The sequence below is a fragment of the Theobroma cacao genome, chromosome 5 (assembly GCF_000208745.1).
Source record: "Theobroma cacao cultivar B97-61/B2 chromosome 5, Criollo_cocoa_genome_V2, whole genome shotgun sequence".
Classification (NCBI taxonomy): domain Eukaryota; kingdom Viridiplantae; phylum Streptophyta; class Magnoliopsida; order Malvales; family Malvaceae; genus Theobroma; species Theobroma cacao.
Window position 1 is genome coordinate 29618818 of NC_030854.1, and position 25080 is coordinate 29643897.

At 33.7% G+C, this 25080-nt stretch overlaps 2 protein-coding genes across 3 annotated transcripts; both read left to right on the forward strand.

Annotated features, from left to right (window-relative positions):
• Positions 1108-11072, forward strand: LOC18599237 (CMP-sialic acid transporter 2). Of its 2 annotated transcripts, XM_018122171.1 has the most exons (17): positions 1108-1338; positions 1476-1519; positions 1656-1817; positions 1936-2052; positions 3563-3619; positions 4741-4818; positions 5046-5090; positions 5441-5500; positions 5651-5773; positions 6969-7046; positions 7316-7385; positions 7650-7757; positions 8286-8419; positions 8631-8710; positions 9548-9596; positions 9695-9760; positions 10647-11072. In XM_018122171.1, exons 3-16 carry the CDS (start codon positions 1662-1664, stop codon positions 9743-9745), a joined length of 1206 nt encoding a protein of 401 aa, XP_017977660.1. In that variant the 5' UTR covers positions 1108-1338; positions 1476-1519; positions 1656-1661; the 3' UTR covers positions 9746-9760; positions 10647-11072. The 2 variants fall into 2 exon arrangements, with proteins under 2 accessions (XP_017977660.1, XP_017977659.1); XM_018122170.1 differs by having other exon boundaries at positions 1108-1519.
• On the forward strand, positions 12802-24679 carry LOC18599238 (probable E3 ubiquitin-protein ligase ARI8). The gene is made up of 15 exons (XM_007029118.2): positions 12802-13330; positions 15034-15158; positions 15414-15519; positions 15651-15741; positions 17683-17855; positions 18631-18735; positions 18869-18957; positions 20056-20163; positions 20484-20574; positions 20682-20771; positions 22402-22449; positions 23197-23268; positions 23342-23441; positions 23519-23645; positions 23906-24679. The coding sequence occupies exons 1-15, from the start codon at positions 13139-13141 to the stop codon at positions 24177-24179; spliced, it is 1791 nt and encodes a 596-aa protein (XP_007029180.2). The 5' UTR covers positions 12802-13138; the 3' UTR covers positions 24180-24679.

The following is a 25080-nucleotide window of genomic DNA, read 5'->3' on the forward strand; positions in this document are numbered from 1 at the left end:
AATTCTTATGACAAATGATTGATTAATTGCTATTAATCAAAATGTTTATTATCCTTTTATGGGCATGTAACGCTGATGTGAATAGTGAAAATATAATATAATCACGTCATTATATCATGTCATTATCTATTATGATGTGACATTATATGTTAACGTCACACGGTAAAGAATGATAAGTAGTATTTTGATTAAAGTAATCATTAGTTACATGGGCTTAATTGATTCAAAATAAAAATATAAAAGGTTATTTGACTTAAAGTAAAAATGTATGAATTTGATTGAATATAATAAAAAAAATAAAAATTTATTTAAATTTTTTTGAATAGTTTAAGAATTCTTTTAAATATTAAGTCTATTTTAAAAATATGCCATTATCAAAAATATATAAGATAACTATAAATGTTTGATACTTATCCAACAAAATTTAAATAATCAAACTTTTCTATAGAAGGTATCTATGGAAAACTAGACAAAATGATCTAAAAACTAAAATTAATAAAAATGTTGAATGCAAATATTTATGGTATGATATTTGAAAAAGTTTATGAACTATTTTAAAAAAATTTAAATAAGTTTTTATTCTTTTATTACGTTCAATTAAATCTTTATATTTTTATTTTAAATTAAATAAATTTTTAATTATTGATAGTTGATTAATTGCTATTAGATAAAATATCAATGATAATTTTATATTCACGTGATAGTTATGTGGTATTAATATGACAATGACGTAGAGAGTGAAAAATATCAAATAATTATTTATTATGTCATTTCATAATTATTTATGACACATCAGTTTATATCACATCAACATTAACATCATAAACATATAATAATAAATAAAAATTTTTATTGAAAATAATTAAATAATAATTAATTAGAAAAATTTATTTAATTTAAAATAAAAATATAAAAATTTAATTAAACATAATAAAAAATAAAAATTTTTCTTAAATAATTTAAATATTTATTTAGATATTATTTTATTTAAAAAAGTAAATAGAGATATATTTCATTAGCGTTGTTTATTACTACACTTCTATTACTTCATCCGATTTTTGTGTAAAATTTTAAATTACTAGAACTAGGTCTGATAAAATAAGGCCGTAAGTAGTCTGTTTTGGTCAAATCATACCTGGGGTTTCGCTGTAGTTATGGAAATGCATACAAAATCTTTGATTTTGTTTCCATAGCAATCAGGAATATGAATGGAAAGTCCCAACCCACCTTACCTTTTTGTTTTTTTTGCTTTAAAAACTGGCAGTATCTTTCTTATATAAATTCAAACTAAATTATTCAAACAAAAACAAAGCACAACTTCTCAGCCAGTGAGTGACGGTACATCGCACCTTCCTTCTCTTTCTTTCCATCGTTCCCCGGTTTTCTTCTTCTGCGTTTTCACCAATCAATTTCGTTGTTGTTTTTATCAAATTCTGATCGCCGTTTCGATTTCTCTCCCTCCCTCTATTCTCAAGATCTGCTTCCGTCCTCTCCTTTAGATTCCCGTAATTCTGCTCAGGTAATTTCTCTCTTTTTATTCCCCAAATTTCACTCAAATGCTCAAATTCCCGCTTCTCGAGATCTTAATTTGGTATTAAATTTTGATTTTGTGTTAATAAGAATGCGGTTGATTTTTTTTTTTTTGGTTTGGGCAGGTGGGGATGATAGAATGCAGTGTTTGCCATTCGAAAATAGCATCGCCGAACAGCAAAGCCGTTTCGAGGGCTTACGATAGGCATCGCAACCATGTCTCCTCCAAAACCCGTTTTCTCAATGTGCTTTTGGTCAGTGGTGACTGCGTTTTGGTCGGTTTACAGGTCAATTCCTTTCTTTTTAACTATCAAACTTTGTGTGAACCAGCGACGTAGCCCTGCCTTCGCATTCTAACACCCTTTTATTTATTTATTTATTTATATATGTTTTATATATTTGCAGCCTATATTGGTTTACATGTCAAAGGTGGATGGGGGTTTCAACTTTAGTCCTATTAGCGTTAACTTTCTCACCGAGGTGGCCAAAGTTATTTTTGCTATCGTTATGCTCTTGTTCCAGGTACTTTAAGCATTTTCTTAACTAGGAAACTTTAACAGATAAGGAAGGAACGTTATCCTATGTACCTTCTTTAACATATAAGGAAGGAACTTTATCCTATATACCGGCACTGGAGTTAAAAGAACTCCGCAAACAGGTTTACATGCTTGGCATGTGTGTTTTAACTATAAATAAATAAGTAAACATTGAATGATATAGTTAACTAGGCACGTGACAAGCGGGGAGTTTTAAAACTTCATCTTCTGTGTTTATGCTAATAATCGTATGAGGTATATTCTTTTGCTAAGAATTACTGCCATTTGTTCTTTCTTTTGAGTCTTAAATTATCATAAGGTTTGGAAGGCATGTATCATTTGGTCCTAGTGAAGCTGTATTCACAATTCTCCATTAAATCAAGTTTGGTATCCAGTGCATGAACTGTCTTGTCCTTGTGCAGTTGTATTTTGAATTAAATCTTAGTTATACCTGTTGGATTTTAAGGTTCATTTATATTTATTTATTATAATAGGTTAGATAAGCCAAAGAAAACATAACTGTCTCTCTGTTACGGATTAGTAAATATTTGGAGAAAACCGAGCTGAGCGTGTCCAGTCTAAAGATGCCCTTTGATAGGCCAATTATTGAACTTGGTTTGCATGACAAAGGAATTGCATATATAATGTAAGGGTACCAGAAGCACCATAAGATGATGAATATATCCCACAAAACGTGAGGCACCCAAACATTTGATAGTTCAAATTGCTTTCTGCGTGAAAACTGCAGAAATAGTTTCAAAATAGATCTAATAATGAAACTTGAAAAGTCTTAAAGGAGGGTTACAAAATTGCTTGATTTGATAATATTGATAGTTTATATACCACACTCATGTTAGGCTGGCGTTATAGAAGGACATAATGTCAAGTTGGAGAATTTAGTCAGAATAGCTTTGTAGGTTCTGAGTTAGTGGTTTTGTCAACCATGTTTTGTCTCTTTTAGTTAATTTTGTTTCAAATTCCTCTTGCATTTGATTGATCAATTTTTTTTATAAGCTGTTTTATATCTGATTCAGAAATTCTAGTTGGCCTGTAAACCAATAGAATTCTTTTTTTTTGAGTTCTAGTGGAGATATCATCTTGACTCATTTCTTGTTATTAGAAACTGCATAACATGCGGGAAGAAATAGATTATGTTCACTGCCAATTATTATTAGATAATCTAGAGGTGGCAAGTATGTAAATGGACCTGGTGCCTTAGTGCTGATTGGAACTTCGAGTGATTGCTAAATAAAAATGATCATGCTTATTGACCTACAGCCTCAGGAAACATTACTAAGCTTTCCCTGTACTAAGCTCAATGGGCCTGCTAATTGTATTCAGTAGAAATAGGAGAAATGGCATTTCTAATGATGAATGGAAGTCTGTTAATTATTTATTATTAAACGTTATTGGAGATTCTTTTTATTAAATTCTTTCATTAGCATTTCATTATTGTTCTTATTTAACTCTCTCTCTCTCTCTCTCTCTCTCTCAAGGCTCGGCATAAGAAAGTTGGGGAGAAATCTCTTCTCTCAATTTCTACATTAGTGCAGGTGAGAAATTTATTCCACAAATCTGTGATTTCGATTGCAATTTGTCATTAGTTTCTGTATCACTAATTTCACTAATTCTTCATAAAATTAATAATCTCAACAGTTTTAATGATGCATCCTTCTTATAAGCTTCTCATAAAGGATCGCAATAGTCCAATCTTGAGATTAGAAATATATGCTGCAACATGTGATGAAAACTTGTAGCCTATGCAAAGGACCAACTGTTAGACTTACTGGTAGTTTAAATGTTAATTCTTGAAGTTTGTTCTAATGATATGGATGATTTCTTATTGATCACCAAAACTGTAAAACTGATTAAGAAATTGCATTAACTATATATACTTTCTTTGTGGATAACAAAAGTAATTGAGATACCAACATGATAGTTCATTGTGATCTTTGTTAACACTTAGGATATTTAGGGCAGAGAAGGTGATGAAAGACATTAGAAGAATTTCAATTGTTAAGTAGCCATGCTGAAACTAGAGATGCAGCAAGTAAGCCAAACGTTTTTTAGTTCCTCACATAGATTTGGCTTTCTGTGTTGGTTTTCTCGGTTTTGTGCTGTAAAATTGGCAAGACACATTGTTGTGTAATGTGCAATTTTAATGGGACTAATGGTAGATGAGCTGTGAGTTTTGTTTTATTTTCTTTAGAGTGAGCGCTACATTGTTGACATTCTTTGGTTTTTGAGTGGCAGTTTTCTTTATGCTTTGCATCCTCTGGTGTGTGGGTGTGTTTATATTCCCTTAACCATAAAAAATTCTTCCTTTGGTTTCTGAATGGGTGGTATGTTTTTAACTCTTTATGTATATAAAGGGTTTTCTGAAAAATATGCCGCCATTTATGTCACCTTATTTGGTTGAGAAAATTGTGTTTGGATTGCTTTCTGTGAACTCAATTATTTTACTCTATTTGTGCTGTGTCCTTTTGCTTTAGGAAACTGTCTTTATGTGACATTAAGTCCTTTTGAACTTTTTTAGCTTGTTATTCTCCTTGATATCTACACGTTGTTTGTTTTGCTCAGATTCCACTTTTCTGAAATGATGTGAGATGTAGTCATTCATCCACAACATCTTTCTGACCTCAAGTTGCCTCTCCCTTTGTTCTCAACTTTACAGGCTGCTCGAAATAATTTGCTTCTTGCCGTTCCAGCTCTACTTTATGCTATTAATAATTACCTAAAGTTTATTATGCAGGTGGTGTTTTCTTATGATCTTGCTGCTTCTGTCTTTTATGTTACCTGTATAATTTCAATTACTTATGCATGAACTGATTCTATAGAATTGTGGGAAACACCATTTAACTATGTGCAATATTTCTGTTAAACAATTAACCATTGTTAAAATTTCTTATTGGTATTCCTTGGCTTGGTGTTTCATAATAGTAGTTAATTTCTAATAATTATGCTGTTATTTGCATGCAGCTTTATTTCAATCCTGCAACAGTGAAGATGCTAAGCAACCTGAAGGTAGCATGATACATTATGTTTAAGGATTATTTAAATAGAATAGGTTCTAATCAATCTCCTTTGTGCTTTAACAAAATGCATTTTTGGTTAGTTATATGCTTTAAAACTTCTTTTCCTTTTTGGGTATTCTTCACATTGTTGTTACCACCTCAGTCAATGGGTATGATGAATCTCAAAAACTATTAGTTTATCATTCCATCTAAAATTTAAACCGATTGGTCAAAACTAACTTTATGCTGCTGTCCTTCATGGAAAGATTAAGTATTCTGCACAAATCCTGCTGTTGCTTTTCGGTTTTTCAGTGAGAATTATTAGTGAACCTGTTTCTATCTGCTGTCCAATGTCTGCAGGTTTTGGTAATAGCTATCTTGTTAAAGATGATCATGAAACGACGATTTTCTATTATTCAGGTTAGTTTGAGCAAATAAAATATTCTCATTGCACTGTATCACATTCAATTCTCCAAATATTGAAAGAAAATATGTGGGCTTTTGGAATGACTAATTGGTTACAGTTTACCTATATTCTGCATGTTTGGTGATGATCTGTATTTGTAACAGTGGGAAGCTCTCGCTCTGTTGCTTATTGGAATTAGTATAAACCAGTTGCGGTCTTTACCAGAGGGTACTACTTCATTCGGTCTTCCAGCTGCAACAGGCGCATACTTGTACACAATAATTTTTGTAAGTACAGTTGCAAACTCAATCTATATGGCAACCTTTTGAATTGTCTTTATTGCAAAGAATTATATCTTGAAATAATCTTATTCAGACAGTAGGACTTCTGAAATGCCTTTTTTGGCCCCCTTGTTAATAAATGTAGAGAATGCTTATTCACAGATTATAGTTTAGCTAAACATAGTTTAAGCAGTTTTTTAGCAATTGCCAAGTAGGGGTACCTGCATGTTGCAGCAGGTAATATTATGTTTGGGAGAGAATTTTTTAAATATTTATCAAAATTAAAAAAGTAAAATAGTAATGAAATTAAGTAAGGAATATTTTATGATTAGTTAGGTCAAAACTATTATATAAAATGGTTGTTTTGGTCTTTTAAAGGTTAAGTTAGAAGTGATGAACTGACAAATAAACTGATAAATGCAATTTTTGTAAGTTTACATCTGTAAACTAGTAGATAATGGTATCATTCACAACACACCATAATGTACAAATCCATTGACTATCGTTTAGAAATTTCTAAATAATTAATACACTTAGTATGGTGTGAAGTTGACTAAATTCACAAATAAATTCTCATAATTTATAATGCACACTTTCGAAATCAGCTATCTAAATACATCTAATATGATCAAATCAAGTTATCAACCATACTCGAATACTATAATGGTGTCAAAATTTTCCCCACTCCCTAGTAGTAATTAATATTTTCATAAAATAATAAAAAAGAATAAAATGATAAATGAAAAATAAAATTATTTTGTGGGTTGGAGTTTTGGAGTTGAGACAGTTTAGGATATCATGGATATAAACAAACTAACTATTACAAACATAAGTTAAGAAAAGGTTTTTACTAAACAAATGTTACAAGAAGTACTAGAGCACCTCAAGAGTAAAAAAATCTGAAGGAAATCTCACAATGAGTCAAAAGACTCAGAATAGACAAACTGTGAAAAATAATTTTGAGGAGTGCACTATTGTGGTAATTGTGCCTTCCTCTTACAAAGACACTGCTATAACAATAGTGTCAATAACCTTTAGTTATATGTATAATATTAATGTATCTAATATGCAAGAGAATGTGACACAATGAAAACTAAGTGTTTTTTTTTTTGAAAGATAAAAAAAAATGTATTTTTTTTAATGAGTATGCTATGAAGTGTATTTTTTTTTTTTGAAAACTAAGTGTATGACATTTATGCAGGTTACTGTTCCATCCCTGGCATCAGTCTTTAATGAGTATGCTATGAAGAGCCAATTTGAAACAAGCATTTACCATCAGGTGAGTTTCTAATGATATTATTTGTCGTACTCATGTGACCGTGATGACCTAGCCTGGTGGGATAACTGATGGCACGAATATCTTGGGTTGCATTGATTTTATTAACAACTAGGGAAAAATAAAGAAAAACTCTGAACTACTCTTATATGGCACAGATTTTGGGAGAATTAAAGTAATTTGCTGAAGTATAGCTAAATGGTTAAACAATTCTGGTCTTTGACCTTTCTTTTGAATCTTACATTTATTTGTGGTTGCTATATGTGTTCCAGAACTTATTTCTTTATGGATATGGTGCCATGTTCAATTTCCTAGCCATCCTCGGAATTGCAATTTTTAAAGGTAGGACATAAACTTTAAGCTCAGAATTTACTGTTGATGGTATGAAGCTTCTAATAAGCTCTGAATGTTTGGTGGAAATTATGATATGATTATCAACAGCACTTCATTGATCATGTTTGGCTGCTAGTTCTTGGTTATCTCACAAATTCTTATATATATTTTTACTGATATTTTGGCATTTGGAAGTAGTATAAATTGCTCTAAGCACATGCATAATTCATTTGTTGACTAGCTGATTTAATTCCTTGACCTCCTTGCTTTTAGGTCCCAGTAGCTTGGATATCCTGCAGGGACATTCAAAGGCTACCATGCTTTTAATATGCAACAATGCAGCCCAAGGGATCTTATCATCTTTCTTCTTCAAATATGCAGGTAAATATCAGTTATCAATCATGTTAATTTTTTGACTGTAAGTTGGTAGAAGAAAAAGGCAAAGAAGATGAAGGGATTGTGGGAAAACACTGAATTTAATAAGACCTGGGAAGAATATTTCTGTGTAATTTTAATTCTAAAATATATTTAAAAAATTGAAATTTTAAATATCTTAATAATATATTTAATTTAAATGGGTGGGCCAAGCCTGAGCCTAGCTTTTAGAGGTGTCAGCCGGGCCTGGCACCAGCCCATGGACACCTCCTGACCCACAAATTTATCTTACAAAATTATGCTGTTGCTTATCTTGCTGAAATTTAGTCAAACCAGTTTCCCATATTTTAGTATCTTTCATTAAATTCTCTGTTTTTCTTTTGGTTGAGTGGCTGCTTTTTTTTCTCATAGATCCTTGCTTTATTAGTGGTGTTATATTTTGTCATCGTAGTTTGTTGTTTCTTTTATTGTCTAATAAGCTTCTCATATCATTTGTATTTTGTATTCTCTAAAAATAATTTCTTGTTCTTGCAGATACAATCTTGAAAAAGTACTCCTCAACTATTGCCACAATTTTTACTGGCATAGCATCTGCTGTTTTGTTTGGTCACACCCTGACTATAAACTTTGTTTTAGGAATCTCAGTTGTGATTATCTCCATGCATCAGGTAATTTTAGCTTATGTAGGTGCTCATATATGCTGATGCTGACACAGATTTCCTCTTCTCTATCATTTCTGTCTGTGGGCAGTGAAGAGCACACAGAAGCCTTGACCTATATATATTTTTACATTTCCTTTCCTATTATGCTGTCTTTGCTTGCTACTTTGATGATAGGGAGAGACTGCTTATGTTGTGTTATATATTTTCTTCCCCTCAGTTTTTTTCTGCGCTTTCAAAGGTTAAAGATGAACAGCAAGGTAGTAGTTTTGAAATGGTGGATAGCCAAGACAGCCAGAGGTATGCCTAACTCCTGTATGCAATTGTTTGTGGACCAAGAGTAAGCATTCTGTGCTTAGATAGGATCCTATCAGGGCATTAACAGCATTAGATTTTCTTCGACATCCTTCATTTTGGATCCTGTAATCATTTATTCATGATTTTTCAATTTGTGACATAAACCATTAAGATAACTAAGACTAGCCATGTCATTGTGTTGAGGTGAACTAAAATATGACACTTCATCTATTTGTCTTAGTTTATGATATAAGTGGTAAACCTACTTTCAGTCAATAATCATATTTGGACCAAGAACAAAGTTGTCAAATTTGTTTAATTATAATGCATTCTGACTGTCTGAAACAACAGATATTAATTTAGTATTTAGCATGGAGCTAACATATCAAGCATAATACATATGTTGCTGGGGTCATGCCTGATTTGGTGGGTGGCATCAAGCTTTTACTATCATTTCTCAAGTTAAAAAAATATGTCCTATTGATCAGCACAATTATCTGATAATTTATTCAGAGAGATGATTGGAGTGTCATTAAGGGAACAACTATTTTGAAGTTCACGAACGATTATGATAATATAAGGACACTATATGCAGCCCTATTTTCTTGAAAAAATCTCATTGGAAGGTTGTTCGTTGGCATTTCTATGAGCATTTTATACATTCAATGAGGACTAGAGAGGCTTCTAGTTTAAGTTCATTGCATTCTTTTCTAGTGAAAGCTGGTGTGTGTTTATGTGCTTGTCAGCACCATAACATTTTGATTTATCTTCACTGCTCCTAATATTTTAGTTGTTCGATTCACTGCAAACAAAGATGCTAACTTGCCAATATCTTATCAGGTCTAAGGATGCATCCTTCCTAAATATGACCGCTGGAGCAAATGAAGATGTGAGAGCTTTCACCAGCTGTTTTTTGTTGAAAATACTGACCTTTCTGTTGAATGTTGATTTGCTATGGTGTTTAATAATGCATGTTTTTTTTTCCAGGCTGGTCATCGTGTTAATGAGGAGGAAAAAAGACCGCTTCTTCCAGTTTAGGTTTTCATGTATTGGGTATGGACCTACAATATTGATTAATTTTCTTCACTTCTTTATCTGGATAGAACTTATTATTTCTTTTTGACTTGGGAAAATAATATGAGGTTTCAAATAAAAGGCAACTATCCTCATAATCAATTTTGCTTGTACCTACATGGAATCTGGAGATATTCAAAACTTATAGGATTTCATTAATTTTAGAAGATAGAGGTGGCATTTGGGCAGGTTGGGTTCAGGTGGGCTCATGAAATTTCAGGTCACTTCAGGTTCAAGTTCCTTTTTGTTTCAAATTACTATGGTTTAGGTCATTGACTTTTTTCAATAATTCAAGTTGATTTGAGTTCAGATCATCTTCTATGATAATCTATATCATATTTTATTATTTCTTTAATTAAGTTACAATATTCAACAAGAAAATAGTATATATTGTGCTTAATTTAAATTTTAAGTTCAGGTCACTTCCAGTTAGTGTTGATTCAGGTTTGGTTTAGATTGAAATTGGTTTGGGTTGCGCTAGGGTTCAAGTTTGGGCAGTTTTTATGGGTCGGGTTAAGTTTTGTCAGCTGTAGCCAGATATTTTTGATGCCTTGTTTAGAAATTTATCCATATATACTTAGTTAGTTGTCTGACATAGTGTAGTGCTCTTGGCTTGTTAACCTGGCAAAAGTGTGCTCATGTATAAGAAGCTTCTCCTCTTTATCATAAGAGGAATATTAGATGCAACTCGGGTTTGTTACTCTTATGAGGCTTTAACACATTAGTTGTGGCTGGGCCGAGCTGGGCAAAGATCAAGAAGATGGATTAATTACTCAGTTTCATGATCATTTAAGTGATTTTTGTTTGTTGTGTCCTTTTGAAATGCCTTTCAAGTATATAATTCTTGTTAATGGTCTAATTTCAGGAACACATTTTGGAGCATACATTCTTTTAGGTGGACTCATTTACAGAAGATAATACAGCTTTTTGTAACTGAATAGAATAAAAAAATATACCATCTAATGACTCACAATTCATTACTTCATTTTGGGATACCCTTCTTCATCTCATGCTTTGGAGCAGTTGCCCCATCACAGCATAGCTTATGAAACCAGTGAGTTGGCTCGTCACCAAGCTGAAGATCTGCTATAGAAGAAAAGTTTCAATTCTTATACCGGAATTATAGATTTCTTCTTTTTCTTTCTTCTTCATCGGGTAAAGGAGTAATTATTTTCTTTCCTCATGTTGTACATGATGCTGAGCTCAATCATTTTGCCCTGTAAATGTCTCAGGGATCATATGTGAACATGCCAAGAATTCTATATGAAGTTTTGCACTGATTTCATTGATACCCAATGGACTCTTTACCCTCCTTATAAGTAATGATGACTGCTAGACCAAGCCTGAATTGTTTTTGCTTGGTCATATCCTGGTCAGGGCAAGCAAAGGTCAAGATACCTTGTCCAATCATGGTTCAATGGCGTGCCGTACCTGTAAATGCTATTCCATTGCAAGAGTACAACTAGAAATGCTTTGTGATGGGCATGTACACACCTTGCATATACGCAAGGAATTGAGTTTGAGCGGAAAAAGGGGAGAAAAAGAGAATCTCTTCCCCCCTAAAATTGCGGTGCTAATTCGGTGGGTTTTCTCAAGGTGACAAGAGCAGGTTTTGGGCTTAGGTTTTAATACCGTTCCTACCCTCAAACCATGAGCAAAGGCTCAAAGGCAGGCTGACGCTGTCTTTTCGTCCACTCTTTATTGAAAATCTGACTTTGAAAAGTGTATACTCTCTTAGTGCATGCCACATGGTCACCTTCGCTTGAATGTTCGCATTAGCCACGCAGATTTCCTCACCCTTCGTCATGGACATGTGTCACGGTCTTTACTAATTTATAAAATATTATTAGGATTAGACTATTACTTCATTGCTTAATAAAATACATTTACTGCCTGATCTTTTTAATTAAATCATGTTGTCATCAATTTCCTATTTACAAAATCTGTGCTCTTTTAAAATCGGGATCAAGAAATCAATTTACAAGTTAATTAATGTTTAAATACAGTAGAATTGTGAATTATTAGTAAAGATATTTAAACAAAATATATATCTGCCCTCTTGTGTTTTGTGAGATTCATTTGTACGTTCCAAGGCTTGGGATAGAATTTATGACAATGCATTTAAAACCTTTGAATTATGAGTAAAACTGTAATGTCTAGTTCAGGAGTGGGCATGGTCCGATTGGTGGTTGTCAGGTCCAGATCACGAACCATGATCGTATCGGCTTGGGATTGGTGCATTGTTTTTATAAAGAGACCAATTTTACATCTAAATTTTATTTTGTTAAAGGAAATCATAAATGTAAATTACATTAAAATGGCATTCATAAATACGTTAAATATGCACATTATAATTCATTTATTTTTAAATTTATTAATTTCAAAGTTTTTACAATTTTAATTCGTGTCGTTGGTATTTTATTTTGGATATAAACGTTTTTAAATAAAAAATTATTTTACTTACTTGTTAATATCTGTAAATTCACTTTACGGATTCAAGACTCACAATTTGTAATATTTAATTTATTTTTTTGTAATTTTGAGATGATTATTGTTTAAAATGAATTCATAACTTAATACGATAATTCGATCTTTTAATTTAAAATAAAAACAAATAAGTGTTTAAAATCTTGAATCACAAAATTAAATTTTTATAAATTCATCGATCTAAGATGATTCATGAATAATCTTAAATTATTAATATAAATTTTCGTAAGCTGATTTTATTTTAAACACAATTTTAATAATAATTAAACCATTTTTTGCAAATAAAATTCAATAATCACGAATCATGGAATTGTATTGTAAAGAATAGTAATTTGTTCCTTGAATTTCATTTACCTTTTTTTTTTTGAAGGTTTATCAATGGAGGAATTTGACAAAGTTCTCCCTATCCTCAATCATTATCGTCTCCTGCAAACCTACCTTTTTCCACGAAATAAATACTACTGACATTTAAAGTTTATTAATTAATTACTTAATTACGTTTTCCCTTTTCTCCTCCTTTTTTGTTTTTTCTTCCTTCCTCTCTGGCAAAAGCCACAAAGAATTAACCATTAACTTATTAAGTTGTCTCCCTCTTGTCATTTCTTTTCAATTCTCATTTCATTTCTGCTTGGCTTTACTCTCCAGCCTTCACGGCACCATCCGCCTTCCCCATCCCCGTTTTAACCCTATTTTTCTCCCCTTATTTGCATCTCAGCTATTCATTCTCCAAATTCATCGTTGATTGATTTCACGCTCCATCTGGTTATACTTTCTAGGGTTTGCTTTGCGTTCTCTCCCAAATTTTCAATTTGCGATTCGTTGATTGAATTTGTTATTACTGTTCATATATATATAAAAAGCAGCAGGAAAATGGAATCGGAGGATGATATCGATATGCACGACGCCAACAACGAATCGGGGGAAGACGATTTCTACAGCGGCGGCGACGATGATGCTGGAGCCATGGCTGCTTACGATGATTCCGATGCCGATGTCGCTGATTATGAGTTCATCGACAACGATTCTGATGATTCTGATGACCTTGTCTCTCATCGATACCAGGTATTTGGCTTTTTTTTTTTTTTTTTTGCATGTACTTGTTTGGGTTTTGCTTTAATTGCTTTGATTTTTCTTTTTAAAATTTAAAGCTGTGGTTTCCATGCTTTTCTTAATGTTCATTTTGAGGATTATGTTGCATTGGATGATGTGGGGTTGGTTTCGGGTAATCGCGATTGTTAAAATGTATGATTATTTCTTAAATATGTTGATGCCTTTTAATTTTTATACAACTGTTTTTCTTTTCGAAGGTTGGTGGGTGGTGGGGAGGGGACCTTGTGAATTGTGATTAATGTGAACTGCGCTCGACTTCACGTATAGGGTTGGTATAGATAGGCTTTTATGAACAAATTGTAATATCTTTATGGGGTACTGCTGGCAAATCTTCGATAATCATTAATATGCTTGATCTGGCTTTTGCTTTGTTTTTTCAAATTTTGACATATACATAAGAAGGTTGTTGGTTGATTGGGTGGATTTGGTTTAGTGTAAGTGGTGTCATTGCACCCTAAACCTAGAAAGAAGACCTTACCTGTAAAAGTAATGCACTTATTCTTTGGTTTTGCAATCAAAGCTTTTAATAGATATTGAACTATTAGATTATGTGCAGTGCTAAGATTGAGACCTGAAGGATGGATAAATTAAATTATATATAAGTTACTTTATGGAAAGGAAATTAAATTAGATAGAACAATAAAAAATAAACATGACCTGCAACGGATGGAGCAAGTAAGCATCATAAGGAAGTGGCACCCAGAAAATATTTACCTGAAATGCAGTCTGTCGTCTATATTTGTTCCATTAGATCTATGTTTAGATTAGGAGGATGTTGGGATTTTTTTTCCCAAAATTTGGTTATGGTTGCTTCACTAAAATTTATCAAGTGTTTTATTTTTGCTGTTTTTGCTAAGTCTCTTGAATTTTGGTTCCTCTAAGCATCTTGAATTTTGGTTTCTTTTGGTGTAAATATATATATCAAAGTTCTAATTGAAAAGGCTCAACACCAGAATCATTTTACTTTTTGGTGGAACTTATATGGCATAATTTTTAGCTACTTTTAGCTAATGGGTAGTAGTTGCTTTTTCAGATAGAAGAGAAATTTGAAGATGCTTTTACTTAGATTTGAAAGGATCCTTTTTGGTTTTTTTAAACCACAATTCATTGCTCTTTTGGTAATATTTATAATTTAGTGCATTTGTATACATAATGGGAAAATGCAATCATGCCAGGAGCCATTTTTTAAAGTCATGTATGCAAGTTGAAATCCAAATTATGACCTGCTTTCGTTGTTAAACTGGCTGGTTAACTCTCTGACCTTTTTCTTTAATTGTATTTATGCTGCTCTCTTTTTAGCACCAGTGGGAACAACTGAACTGTCCATACTGACTGTCTGAAAACCTTACTTTTTGCTAATGCTAAATAGTTACTACTTCCAGTGCATATTGACTGTCTGAAACTGAAAGACCTTTTTTGATTTTATAGTTAGTGTCTTTTACAATTCTTCTTTTAAACTTGCACTGTATGCACTCAGTTCTTTTGCTATAGGACAGTTTACAAACAACGTGGTTTCCCCTACAAGCTTATAACATTTCTATCCTTGTGTACATAAAAGTTAAAGTTTTTTGAGCCCTCGTTTGTTAGTTAATTAGTTTCTTTTTGTTTTTTTTTTTTGAAGCAGTTTATCCTAAATCTGTCTCTTCTTTTCATAGCAAAATTATACCGTTTTGAGCGAAGTAGATATTTGTCAGCGTCAAGAGGATGATATTATGAGGATATCTACTGTACTTTCCATCTCAAAGGTTGAAGCAGGCATCCTGCTACGCTACTATAATTGGTGAGTGATCATGGTTGGTATAAGTTCTGTTATTTAATAATCTCTTACTTTTGTTCCTTCCAAATCATGCAAAGGTTTTTACTTATCGAGAAATGTATTTTTGATGGATCTTAACTGCAGCTATGTAAGTGCTGAGTGGAATTAGGATTTTTTCATTTGCTGTTTGGTATATGCATCTATTTGGCAATCTCCTGGTGATGATATATTTGTGTTTTTTGATGTTTTAATTGATTTATGTTTATTTTGGACTTACAGGAGCGTCAGTAAGGTACATGATGAATGGTTTGCAGATGAGGAAAAGGTTCGCAGGTCTGTTGGTTTGTTGGAGAAGCCTGTAGTCCCATTTCCAGATGGTAGAGAAGTAAGTGGTGCAATGCCCGAATGAGAGCTTTGACATGTTTTGTCATGAGCTAGGAGTTCAAGTGCTTATTTGCTATGCACTCTTTGACAGTTTATACCTTTTATTTTTCTTGGCATCTCTTATTTTGGCAGATGACTTGTGGGATATGTTTTGAAACATATCCTTATGATCGGCTACACACTGCTGCATGTGGTCATCCTTTTTGTAACTCTTGCTGGGCAGGTCTGTTGTGATACAGCCATACTTGATGTTTTCATTTTATGGTACTTAAAAGTCTGATGTTTGTTTAGTTTTAATGTCTGTTATCCTAGGAATTTCAATCTTTTGCCTGTTTTAGTTTACTTTTGTTTGGTGGAAACCAACAATTTTTCATACCTTTGCCATGGAAAAGTCCGAACTTTTAATATCATTGATTTCAATATCAGTGTCATGATTGCTTCTGTCAGCTTACGTAACTGGCCAGAGCTATATTACCAGATGGTACTGGTGATGTTATGAATATCCTGCTTAGTAGATAAATGAAAGGTTTATTTCTTGGGAAGTAGAATGTTTAACTATCTATATGACCACCCATTTCCACTGCTTGCCTGCTACTCTCCCTTTTTTTTGTAAGAATTTGCAGTTCTTAAATTAGAAGCATGAAATTGGGGAAAGATCAGTAATTTCAGGCTAGGAAGCTTCCTCTAGGTGGTTCAGGTTCTGGGAGAAAAGAAAGCTCTATTTTATGTTCTAGAATTGGATGGTTCTGCTCTCTTGTTATGTGTTTGATTCTCTCTTGGCTTGGCTGATTTGTTGATGGAGGGAAAGTATGTTTTAGTTTTATCCTTGTTTCCTTGATGGTCATAATTTTAAAGTTCTGTGGTTTTTGTAGCACCCTGTTGGTGAAAATTTACCAGCTGTTCCATCCATTCCAAAGATAATTTCTTTGTTCCTTTATCTTTATGTGGGGGGGGGGAAGACCAAAGCTAACTCCATGAGAAAGTATGGTTTCTGTCAGAGATGCCAGTTCAGGTATTTGGCTCATAGAATAGGTAAACTTTTTGGTTGAATCTATTGATACCATCATTTTGAGTCTCCCAACAATTTCAGGATTTTGGATCTGGGACAGTGGCAGAGGTAAATGGTGTCATGTGCAGTCCAGAACTTATGTAGTCAAATGCTTAAAATGTTCTCAGTTGCATAATAGGTGGCTTTTCTTGTCTGATAACTGGTTCTTAAAATGATAGTGGGAGTTGGTAACATATTCCAAACTAGTGGACAGGGTTCCATCACTGCCTTTTGCAAATTTCATAAATTATTTTTTTCCTTGACTGCTCAGGCTGTGTGCCATGGGACATTAGTGGCCATTTGTTAATTGGCATGAGGAATTCCTAAAAATATTTTGAAGAAATAAAGATGAGAGAAATCTTGCAAGAGACTATGGAAAGACTTTAAAGCAGGCCCATTATAAATATTGCAACCATTGATGTTTATGCCTTACTGACTGCAAGAGGTGCATGCATCTAGAAGCTTTTGTGGAAATTGGGCATCCACAGATATAACTAAGCTCCTGGTTCTGTTGCCCTTCTATCATGTATATTTTGTGCATGGCCAATGACCCTTTTAGTAAGCTGAAAGAAGATGAACAATGCGTTGTTACTATGTGGAAAGTGTGTACTTTTTCTTATTGTTATCGTATAGGTTTATTCTCCACCAGTACCTCCCCTTTTCAGTTTAGTTTCAGAGTTGTCTCAAGAGCTATGGGTTGGTTTTGGGAAGCTTCTTGTGAAAGCATTGGGTTCACATGTTTAAGCTGCTGGCAAGGGTTGAAGGGCTTATTGTCCAAGAGCAATTTTTTATTTGTCCTATTCACTCTGATTATGATAAATAGACCATATTGTGGAACACTTCAAGCAGCTCAACATTGGCCTTGTACATGTAAAAATCCTGTTTCACATTGTACTTTAGTTGTATGTGGTTTTAAGCTCAATTGCAGACCTAGTGATACTTTAGCTATTCTAGTTGTGTTTTGTTAACCTGGCAAATGAAATTACTTTTATCTTAATGGTTTTTCCATGTCTGAGAGTTTATGTGCAACTGTTCTAAGTTTTGTGTTTACCGACCTTTCATCTTTTGCTATGAAATTTTCTTATTTGGTTATTATCTTCTATTTTTCTTGCTTAGGTTATATTAGCACATCCATCAATGATGGTCCTGGATGTTTGATGTTGCGATGTCCTGATCCATCCTGTGCTGCTGCTGTTGGTCAAGATATGATAAATGTATTGGCTTCTGATGAGGACAAAGAGAAATATTTTCGTTATTTCATTAGATCCTATGTTGAAGACAATAGGAAGGTAACAATATTTGTAAAAAATTTTGATTAATTGGTCAATTGTACATAGGAGTAACATTTGAATTGTGTTTTTATTTTTCCTTCACTTGTTAAATTTGCAAAATGATTTCTCAAAATTGCATACTTCTATATCTTTTATATTCTTTTTAATGTATTTATTTTGGGTTGAAGAATGGGGGTGCCAGTACATGGTAGTGGAGTTGAGAGGTTGTGGATTGTGTTTTTCAGTGCCTTATGGTTAGTATCTAATTGGGGATGAATTGAAAATTTGTTCTACCCTTTAGCAGTTTTGCTTAAAAAGGATTTTAACAACATTCATATCATATTTGTGCTCTGGCTTTTTTCTCCAAAAAAATAATTGTTATCTGGCATTTTGAATCTAAAATTCTTCTTCTTTTCTTTCTATAGTTTTTGAAATTTGCAATATATCTTTTGATCAAATCATGGGGTTTTGTGAAATAACTAAGTATACCTTACACTTTTCATGTGGCTTTGTTAAGGGTGTATGAAAAATTTGTTAATAACAATTTATCTATTTCTGTCTCTGTTGTAGCTTCATTAATGGGATTTTCCTCAAGTTTGTCATATAGTAGACCCACTAATCCATTGTTTTAATATTTTCTCATCTTCCATTTTTTAATTACTGCCTTGTATATATTCAGCACTGGAATCAGTAATAAAATGATAGAGGCACAATTTTTTCCTTATTTCATTTCTAAATTTCATTCCTTTGGTATCTTTACACATTTTCTATATTTGTATGTGTTATTTTTTAGACCAAATGGTGTCCTGCACCAGGCTGTGATTATGCTGTGGACTTTATTTTGGGCAGTGGAAGTTATGATGTTACTTGTCGCTGCTCTTATAGCTTTTGCTGGAATGTAAGACCCTTTGGCATCTTTTCTGGTTAGAGTACTTTTAACAATTCATGCATACGGCTTTCTGCTTCATTCTTTTTTACTTTTAAAATTGCAAACATGAATTGTGACCCATAATGGGCATTTGACCTTGCAGTGCACTGAGGAAGCTCACCGTCCTGTTGATTGTGGCACTGTAGCCAAGTGGATACTGAAAAACAGTGCAGAGTCTGAAAATATGAATTGGTACGGAATGAGATTGTAGTAATTAGATTTATTCTAATACATTAGGTTGTTTAATTTGTACCAAAAAGTGAGTTTGTTAAATTGATGCTGAATAGACATCCCAAAAGAAGCCATTTTCTACTCCCTTAACATCTAAGCTTGAGTGCAAAAGTTTGCATGTTGAAAAGTAAACAATATGTTTGTAGAATGGTTCTTATCTGACTGTCGCGTATTGTGGATCTTGTCACTGGGCCACTGGGAAAAGCTTGTCGAGATTTAGTCCTTCCAACAACAAAGTGTAGTTCTGAACATCAGAAAAATAGAGAGAAGGGATTCTTGGGGCAGGGGTGGAGGGGGTTATGGGGGGTCAGATGATACTTTAGAGAATTGTGGAAATGGTAATGATGGTTATAGGTTCTCACGTATGCTCTATGCATTGAACTATTTTTGCTACTACATGAAGTAGTGAAATATGTATTCCATTATTTATATATCTATACTAATGTGTCAGTTTTATATTTTGGGTAAATTCTATCGACATCCCTTGTGGTTTCAACTTTTTTCGCATTGCACCTTGTGAATTTTTCTCAATTAAGTGGTTAAGTTCTGTATGCATACGGGTTACACTATTAATTTTATCTAGTAAAATTATAAAAATATCCTTAAGTGTGAAAAAATAAGACACTTTTTTAATTGAGGGTATTTTGGTAATTTTACTAGGTAAAATTAATGGTGTGACCTTCATTGGGAACAGAACTTAATGACAAGTGCTAATTGAGAAAAAGAAAAAAAATCCCAGGTTACTATGTGGGAAAAGTTGCAACTACAGAGGTTATAGGCGAAATGTTTACCCTTTTATATTCTAAATTATGTATCATTTGACTTTCTTCTAAAATCTAAACATTGAAAGTGGACAAAATGAATAACTCCTTTGAAATTTTCTTTACTTTAAATGAAGTTTCTTTTTCCTTGTCCGCCTCACTTTTACCAATGGGCCTGTATGTGACTATATATAGAGAATGTATAATTATTAAGTAGTTGTTTAGCAAAATCTATTGTTACATACAATATTTTCATAATTGTCTGTTTCTCAATCAATATGCCTGTTTTGATCTTCAGGATATTGGCTAATTCCAAGCCTTGTCCAAAATGCAAGCGCCCGATTGAGAAGAACCAAGGGTGTATGCATATTACATGCACACCACCTTGTAAATTTGAATTTTGCTGGTGAGCTAATACTAATGCTTACAAATGCATTGCTTGTATGTTGATGAAACTCTGACCTCACTACCTTATTTGTTTTTTTTTTTTTTTTATAATTAAAAAACAAAATAAATAATTCTCCTATTCATTTGTATAAATTCAAGCTATTGTTTGTTTGCTATATTGTCGACCAATAAGAGTGAATATTTTTCCTAAATAGAGGCTGTACTGAAAAGATTTTGTACCAAAAACAAATTGATTTTTTTACTCTTCTGTATGGATACTGTTTTATTTTTCTCTTGTTTTTATAAAAATTTCTGTCAGTTGACCAGAGATTCATGCAGGCTTTGCCTTGGTGCATGGTCAGACCATGGTGAGAGAACTGGTGGATTTTATGCTTGCAACCGTTATGAGACAGCAAAACAAGAGGGTGTGGTATGAAACTTTTGGCATTCAGCATTTCCCAGTGCTTGTCATAAGTCATTTTGCATCATCATTTAACTGCCCACTTTGTGTTTCTGATCCATACTATTTATTTACAGTATGATGAGGCTGAGAAACGAAGAGAGATGGCTAAAAACTCTCTAGAGAGATATACTCATTACTACGAACGATGGGCAACCAACCAATCAGTATGTATTAGTTTGTGAGATTTGTAGTGAAACTGACATGGTGCGTGTCGCCGTTATTGATTTTCTGAATAACTGGTTGGCAGAATAAAGATTCTTCTATCTTCTCTTGTACCCCATAAAGTTTATGGCATTAGGTTGTATTGTGAATTAAGCATTATAGTTTCTTTTCCTTTTCCCTTTAAAGCTGTGGGATAGACTATCTTTAGTTTATTTCTTCGTTATTGATCAATGATTTATTTGGTAAGTGCTATGATTGGCATTGCTCGGATAATAGATATTTACATTCTGCTCTTTTCCTCCTTTTTAACCCTAGTTCTCTTGAACCTGCATTTTAAGTGAAAGGTTGGTCAGTGAGCTGAAGATCATGGATTATAGTTTATGGGTTTTAGATGGACATAGCTAGGCTTTAGATGAGACAGTATGCTACCGAGGTTGGATGAAAGGCATATTTATTGTCACCTGTCAATATATTCAATACAAGCAACTCATTTATTTATTAATTTTTAGAACTGGGGGGTGGAGAGAAACAGTCATGAAATGCACTTATATTGCAATTTAAAACTGCCTTTTGAAAACATTTTGAGGGCCCTGTGAGACGTATTCTTGTGCAAGATGGTCAATGGATGACATGGACAATATTTAAGTTTATACTAACCATGCAATGGACTGGATTACAGCTACCATAAGCACCTTTCTTGGCAATTATTTTTACTGCTTCCCTTATTATCATGAATTACCTAAAGAAGCCCCGAAGGCTTGTTGTTTGGTTAATTTTTTTTTTCCTTCAGCCAAGTTATGAAAGGTTTAAGCTTTTCTACCCCTGGCTAGTACCGAGTGTGTGAAGGCTAGGAATATTCCGTTCTAAAACCACATATTAGAAATCTACTGTACATTCTGTTGTTTTTGCTCTATTATTTTAAGATAAGACTAAGATTTATCAGGATTTAGTTGTAGTTGTGCTCAAGGGGGGTGCTTTGTGTTGAGAGGCATATTGATAAATCTAGAATGAGAGACTAGTGAAAAATGTTAGTTACTCCCCTCCGTCGAAGTGAGGACACTTTCTGGAAGGAATTTAGATGATCTATCTTAAGATAGAAACTTAAATAGATAAAATATGTGATCCAGAGGCAGAAGAAAATATGACAATCGGCTTGAAGGAGATAATTTGCTTTCAGTTATGTATAATGTTGTGTGTTTTTTAGTGATTTAACTGATTAATGCAGTGATGGGAGAGTGTGGAATTTTCGTTAAGTATCATCTTTTTATCATGTATAATAATTCTGCTTTTCCTGAATTCCATTTCTTGGGAAATCATGTGCATCAGTGTGCATATGCAGGCATCTTTGCTTTGTTTGAACTGATTACTTAGTTGGCTATATTTTGTTTGAAGTATCTTGTGGTCTGCTTTGATCAATACTTGTTGGTACTTGATTATTTTTTCTTTACTTGGCAGAAACAGCCATATATAAGCTTGAATGCATGCAATATAATGCATACAATATATTGTTGTCTCCTTTTGACTGGCTTAAATTTATTTGCTGGGAATACTTTATAGATGAAATAGCCATCATATACTTAAATGAGAAAACATTTGTTAATACTCCGTAAAACTTTTCTTCACTTCATGCAGTCTAGGCAAAAGGCACTGGCAGATCTACAGCAAATGCAGACCGTGCATGTAAGCCAAACTACTTAACGTTATTGACTTCCTATTTAATGTTGCTGGTGTTGTCAGTTTATTTTGCTACCATTTATTGTGGATGTCATAAAGATAGTGTTTGAAGGCTATCAATAACATTTGAATAATCGAATGGTGCTGGTTCATGTCATTTACGTATTCTTTTTATCTGAGTTAACACGTATCTTCTGAACTTTTCTCATAATATAGCAGCTATGCGCTTTCTATTGCCTAGGGGGCTGATAGCAGACCATCCATGGCATTATACCAGAAAAGATATATAGATTAAAAGAAAAAAAAAAACTAATGGCAGTGAATGAGGAATCCTACTTGTGTGATTCTGTTTTTAAAGTAATATCTTGAGTTAATTTTATCTGAATGGACTGTGCCTGCTAAAAGTGTGGCATTTTTTACCTTCGGTGATAATCTTTCTGTTATGTTGAACTAATTCATGGTTAAAGGTGACAAATTCCTCAAAATCAACAATTTCCCCTGCCACAAATATAAAAAATAAGAATGATATTAGTTATAATAAAATGAAGAGAGGGAAGAAGAGAGAGAGAGAGAGAGAGAGAGAGAGAGAGAGAGAGAGAGAGGAAGAATAGNAGAGAGAGAGAGAGAGAGAGAGAGAGAGGAAGTAAGATGAATAGTTTTTTCCCTCCCATTTGATAGTGTTTATCTTGTTTCAGACTATTTAATCTTGCTTTTTAGTTTATGGAGAGTGCTAATGATTATGTGTCACTGTAGCTTGAGAAGCTGAGTGACAGACAGTGCCAACCTGAGTCACAGCTGAAGTTCATCACTGAGGCATGGCTACAGGTAAATTCCAAAATTTGTTTGGGTCACTAGCTACATACTGCTTTAGCTTATCGCTGCTGCTCTACTTGTGTAGATAGTAGAATGTAGGAGAGTTCTGAAATGGACATATGCCTATGGATATTATTTACCAGAACATGAACATGCTAAAAGACAGTTCTTTGAATACTTGCAAGGTATGTCTCCCTGTCTATAAGCTATGGCATCTTATTCCTGTTCACTTTGCACTACTCATGCCCTGTATGTCTTGCAGGTGAGGCCGAGTCTGGGTTAGAACGACTTCACCAATGTGCAGAGAAGGAGCTACAGGTTTACCTCAATGCAGAGGGCCCATCAAAAGATTTTAATGAGTTTCGGACAAAACTTGCTGGATTGACAAGGTAATTTTCATTTAATATATATTTAAATCTAAATTCTTTATAAAACTCAATATCAAGTAGAATTTGATAATCTTAATGTGAAGTTTTATTAAGGAGCTTGTCAGTTTAAAAGCTTGGTTTATGATGGAAAGAATCTATTGTGTCAGAAAGAGATGGTTATCTTTTAATTAAACTTTTTAGCAAAGTGTTTTCCCTATCCTATGCTTTTTCCAGAGACTTGGCATCCTCTAATTATATTTATATGAACTGCATGACAACAGTGTGACTCGAAATTACTTTGAGAATTTAGTTCGAGCTCTAGAAAATGGTCTATCGGATGTGGACTCCCATGGTGCCTGCAGCAGGATGGGGAGCTCAAAGAGCTTGGGAGGTGGTAGCAGTAGGGGAAGAAGTGGGAAGGCAAAAGGTTCAACCTCCAGATCCAGTGGCTCTAGCAGAAATATTGACGATTCAGGCCATTGGTCCTGTGAATATTGCACCTATGCAAATGTCAAGTCTGCCACCATTTGCCAAATGTGCCAGCAGCGTCGATAAATTTCATTTCTAGACCAGATTGATCTGCCTGGATGGACAGACATCGGCGTTGCCTCTTGATGTCTGGTTGCCATGGCGTGGGCCTTTAGAGCATTGCCAAAGGGAGAAAAAAGTTTTTTCCATTGCTCTTTCCATCTCTTAAATCAAATTTGCCATGATAGGGTGCAGCAGCATTGAGAAACTGATGTTGGGAGAAGAGGGAAAGAGAGTTCACTGTATGTTTATGTTGCCATGTGAGCTGTATATAGTTATTCTCGCTAGGTCCAACCTTTCAACTTGACTTGTTCCATGTGGCAGCAGAGTTATGCCAATGTATTCATATGTAATTTCTACGGTTATAATTTTATCTAAAAAATATATTTGTAGCAAGCTTGAGGCTTTCAAGTGGATTGTAATGGAACTACTTGCAGATGATAGGCTGCAGTGGGCAGTGGCCTCTGCAAGAATAAATAAATTGTTGTAACCCTTTGTTCATCTTGGCACCAAATCCCCTACGTGCATGTATGTGTGTATGTATAATTGGCCATTTTATGTTTTGATACCTGGGAGGTGAGCAAAATCTTTTACCACTTGAGCTATGTTTTGTTGTATGGCACATGGATGTTTGCAAAGGGTGAAAGCAAAACTCCTGAATTCAATCATGAATTTGTAGGGTACGAAGCTTTGTATTGATGGAGTGTTTGTAGGGTTAGGGAATCAGTTTAATGCATCTGTCCCCACTCCCCAGAACTAATTTGGTCAGACAGTAGTGAGGCATGGCAAGTACACGTGACATGGAGTGGGAGGGATGGCTTTTTTTCTCCATTGAAGCTCCACGTCTGGCCTTGGCTATCATGGAGGCAATGGTGGATGAGCCCACTTCTTGGTGGATGGATCCAGCAACCCTATTCACTTGAGTGAA

Excerpts from the sequence above, each read along its gene's own strand:
- LOC18599237 (XM_018122170.1), top strand. The coding sequence starts at position 1,662 with ATGATAGAATGCAGTGTTTGCCATTCGAAAATAGCATCGCCGAACAGC. Across the intron at positions 1,818-1,935 it reads GCGTTTTGGTCGGTTTACAG|CCTATATTGGTTTACATGTC; the intron begins GTCAATTCCTTT and ends ATATATTTGCAG. Across the intron at positions 3,620-4,740 it reads CAATTTCTACATTAGTGCAG|GCTGCTCGAAATAATTTGCT; the intron begins GTGAGAAATTTA and ends TCAACTTTACAG.
- LOC18599238 (XM_007029118.2), top strand. The coding sequence starts at position 13,139 with ATGGAATCGGAGGATGATATCGATATGCACGACGCCAACAACGAATCG. Across the intron at positions 20,772-22,401 it reads GATGGGCAACCAACCAATCA|TCTAGGCAAAAGGCACTGGC; the intron begins GTATGTATTAGT and ends CACTTCATGCAG. Across the intron at positions 23,646-23,905 it reads AAACTTGCTGGATTGACAAG|TGTGACTCGAAATTACTTTG; the intron begins GTAATTTTCATT and ends GCATGACAACAG.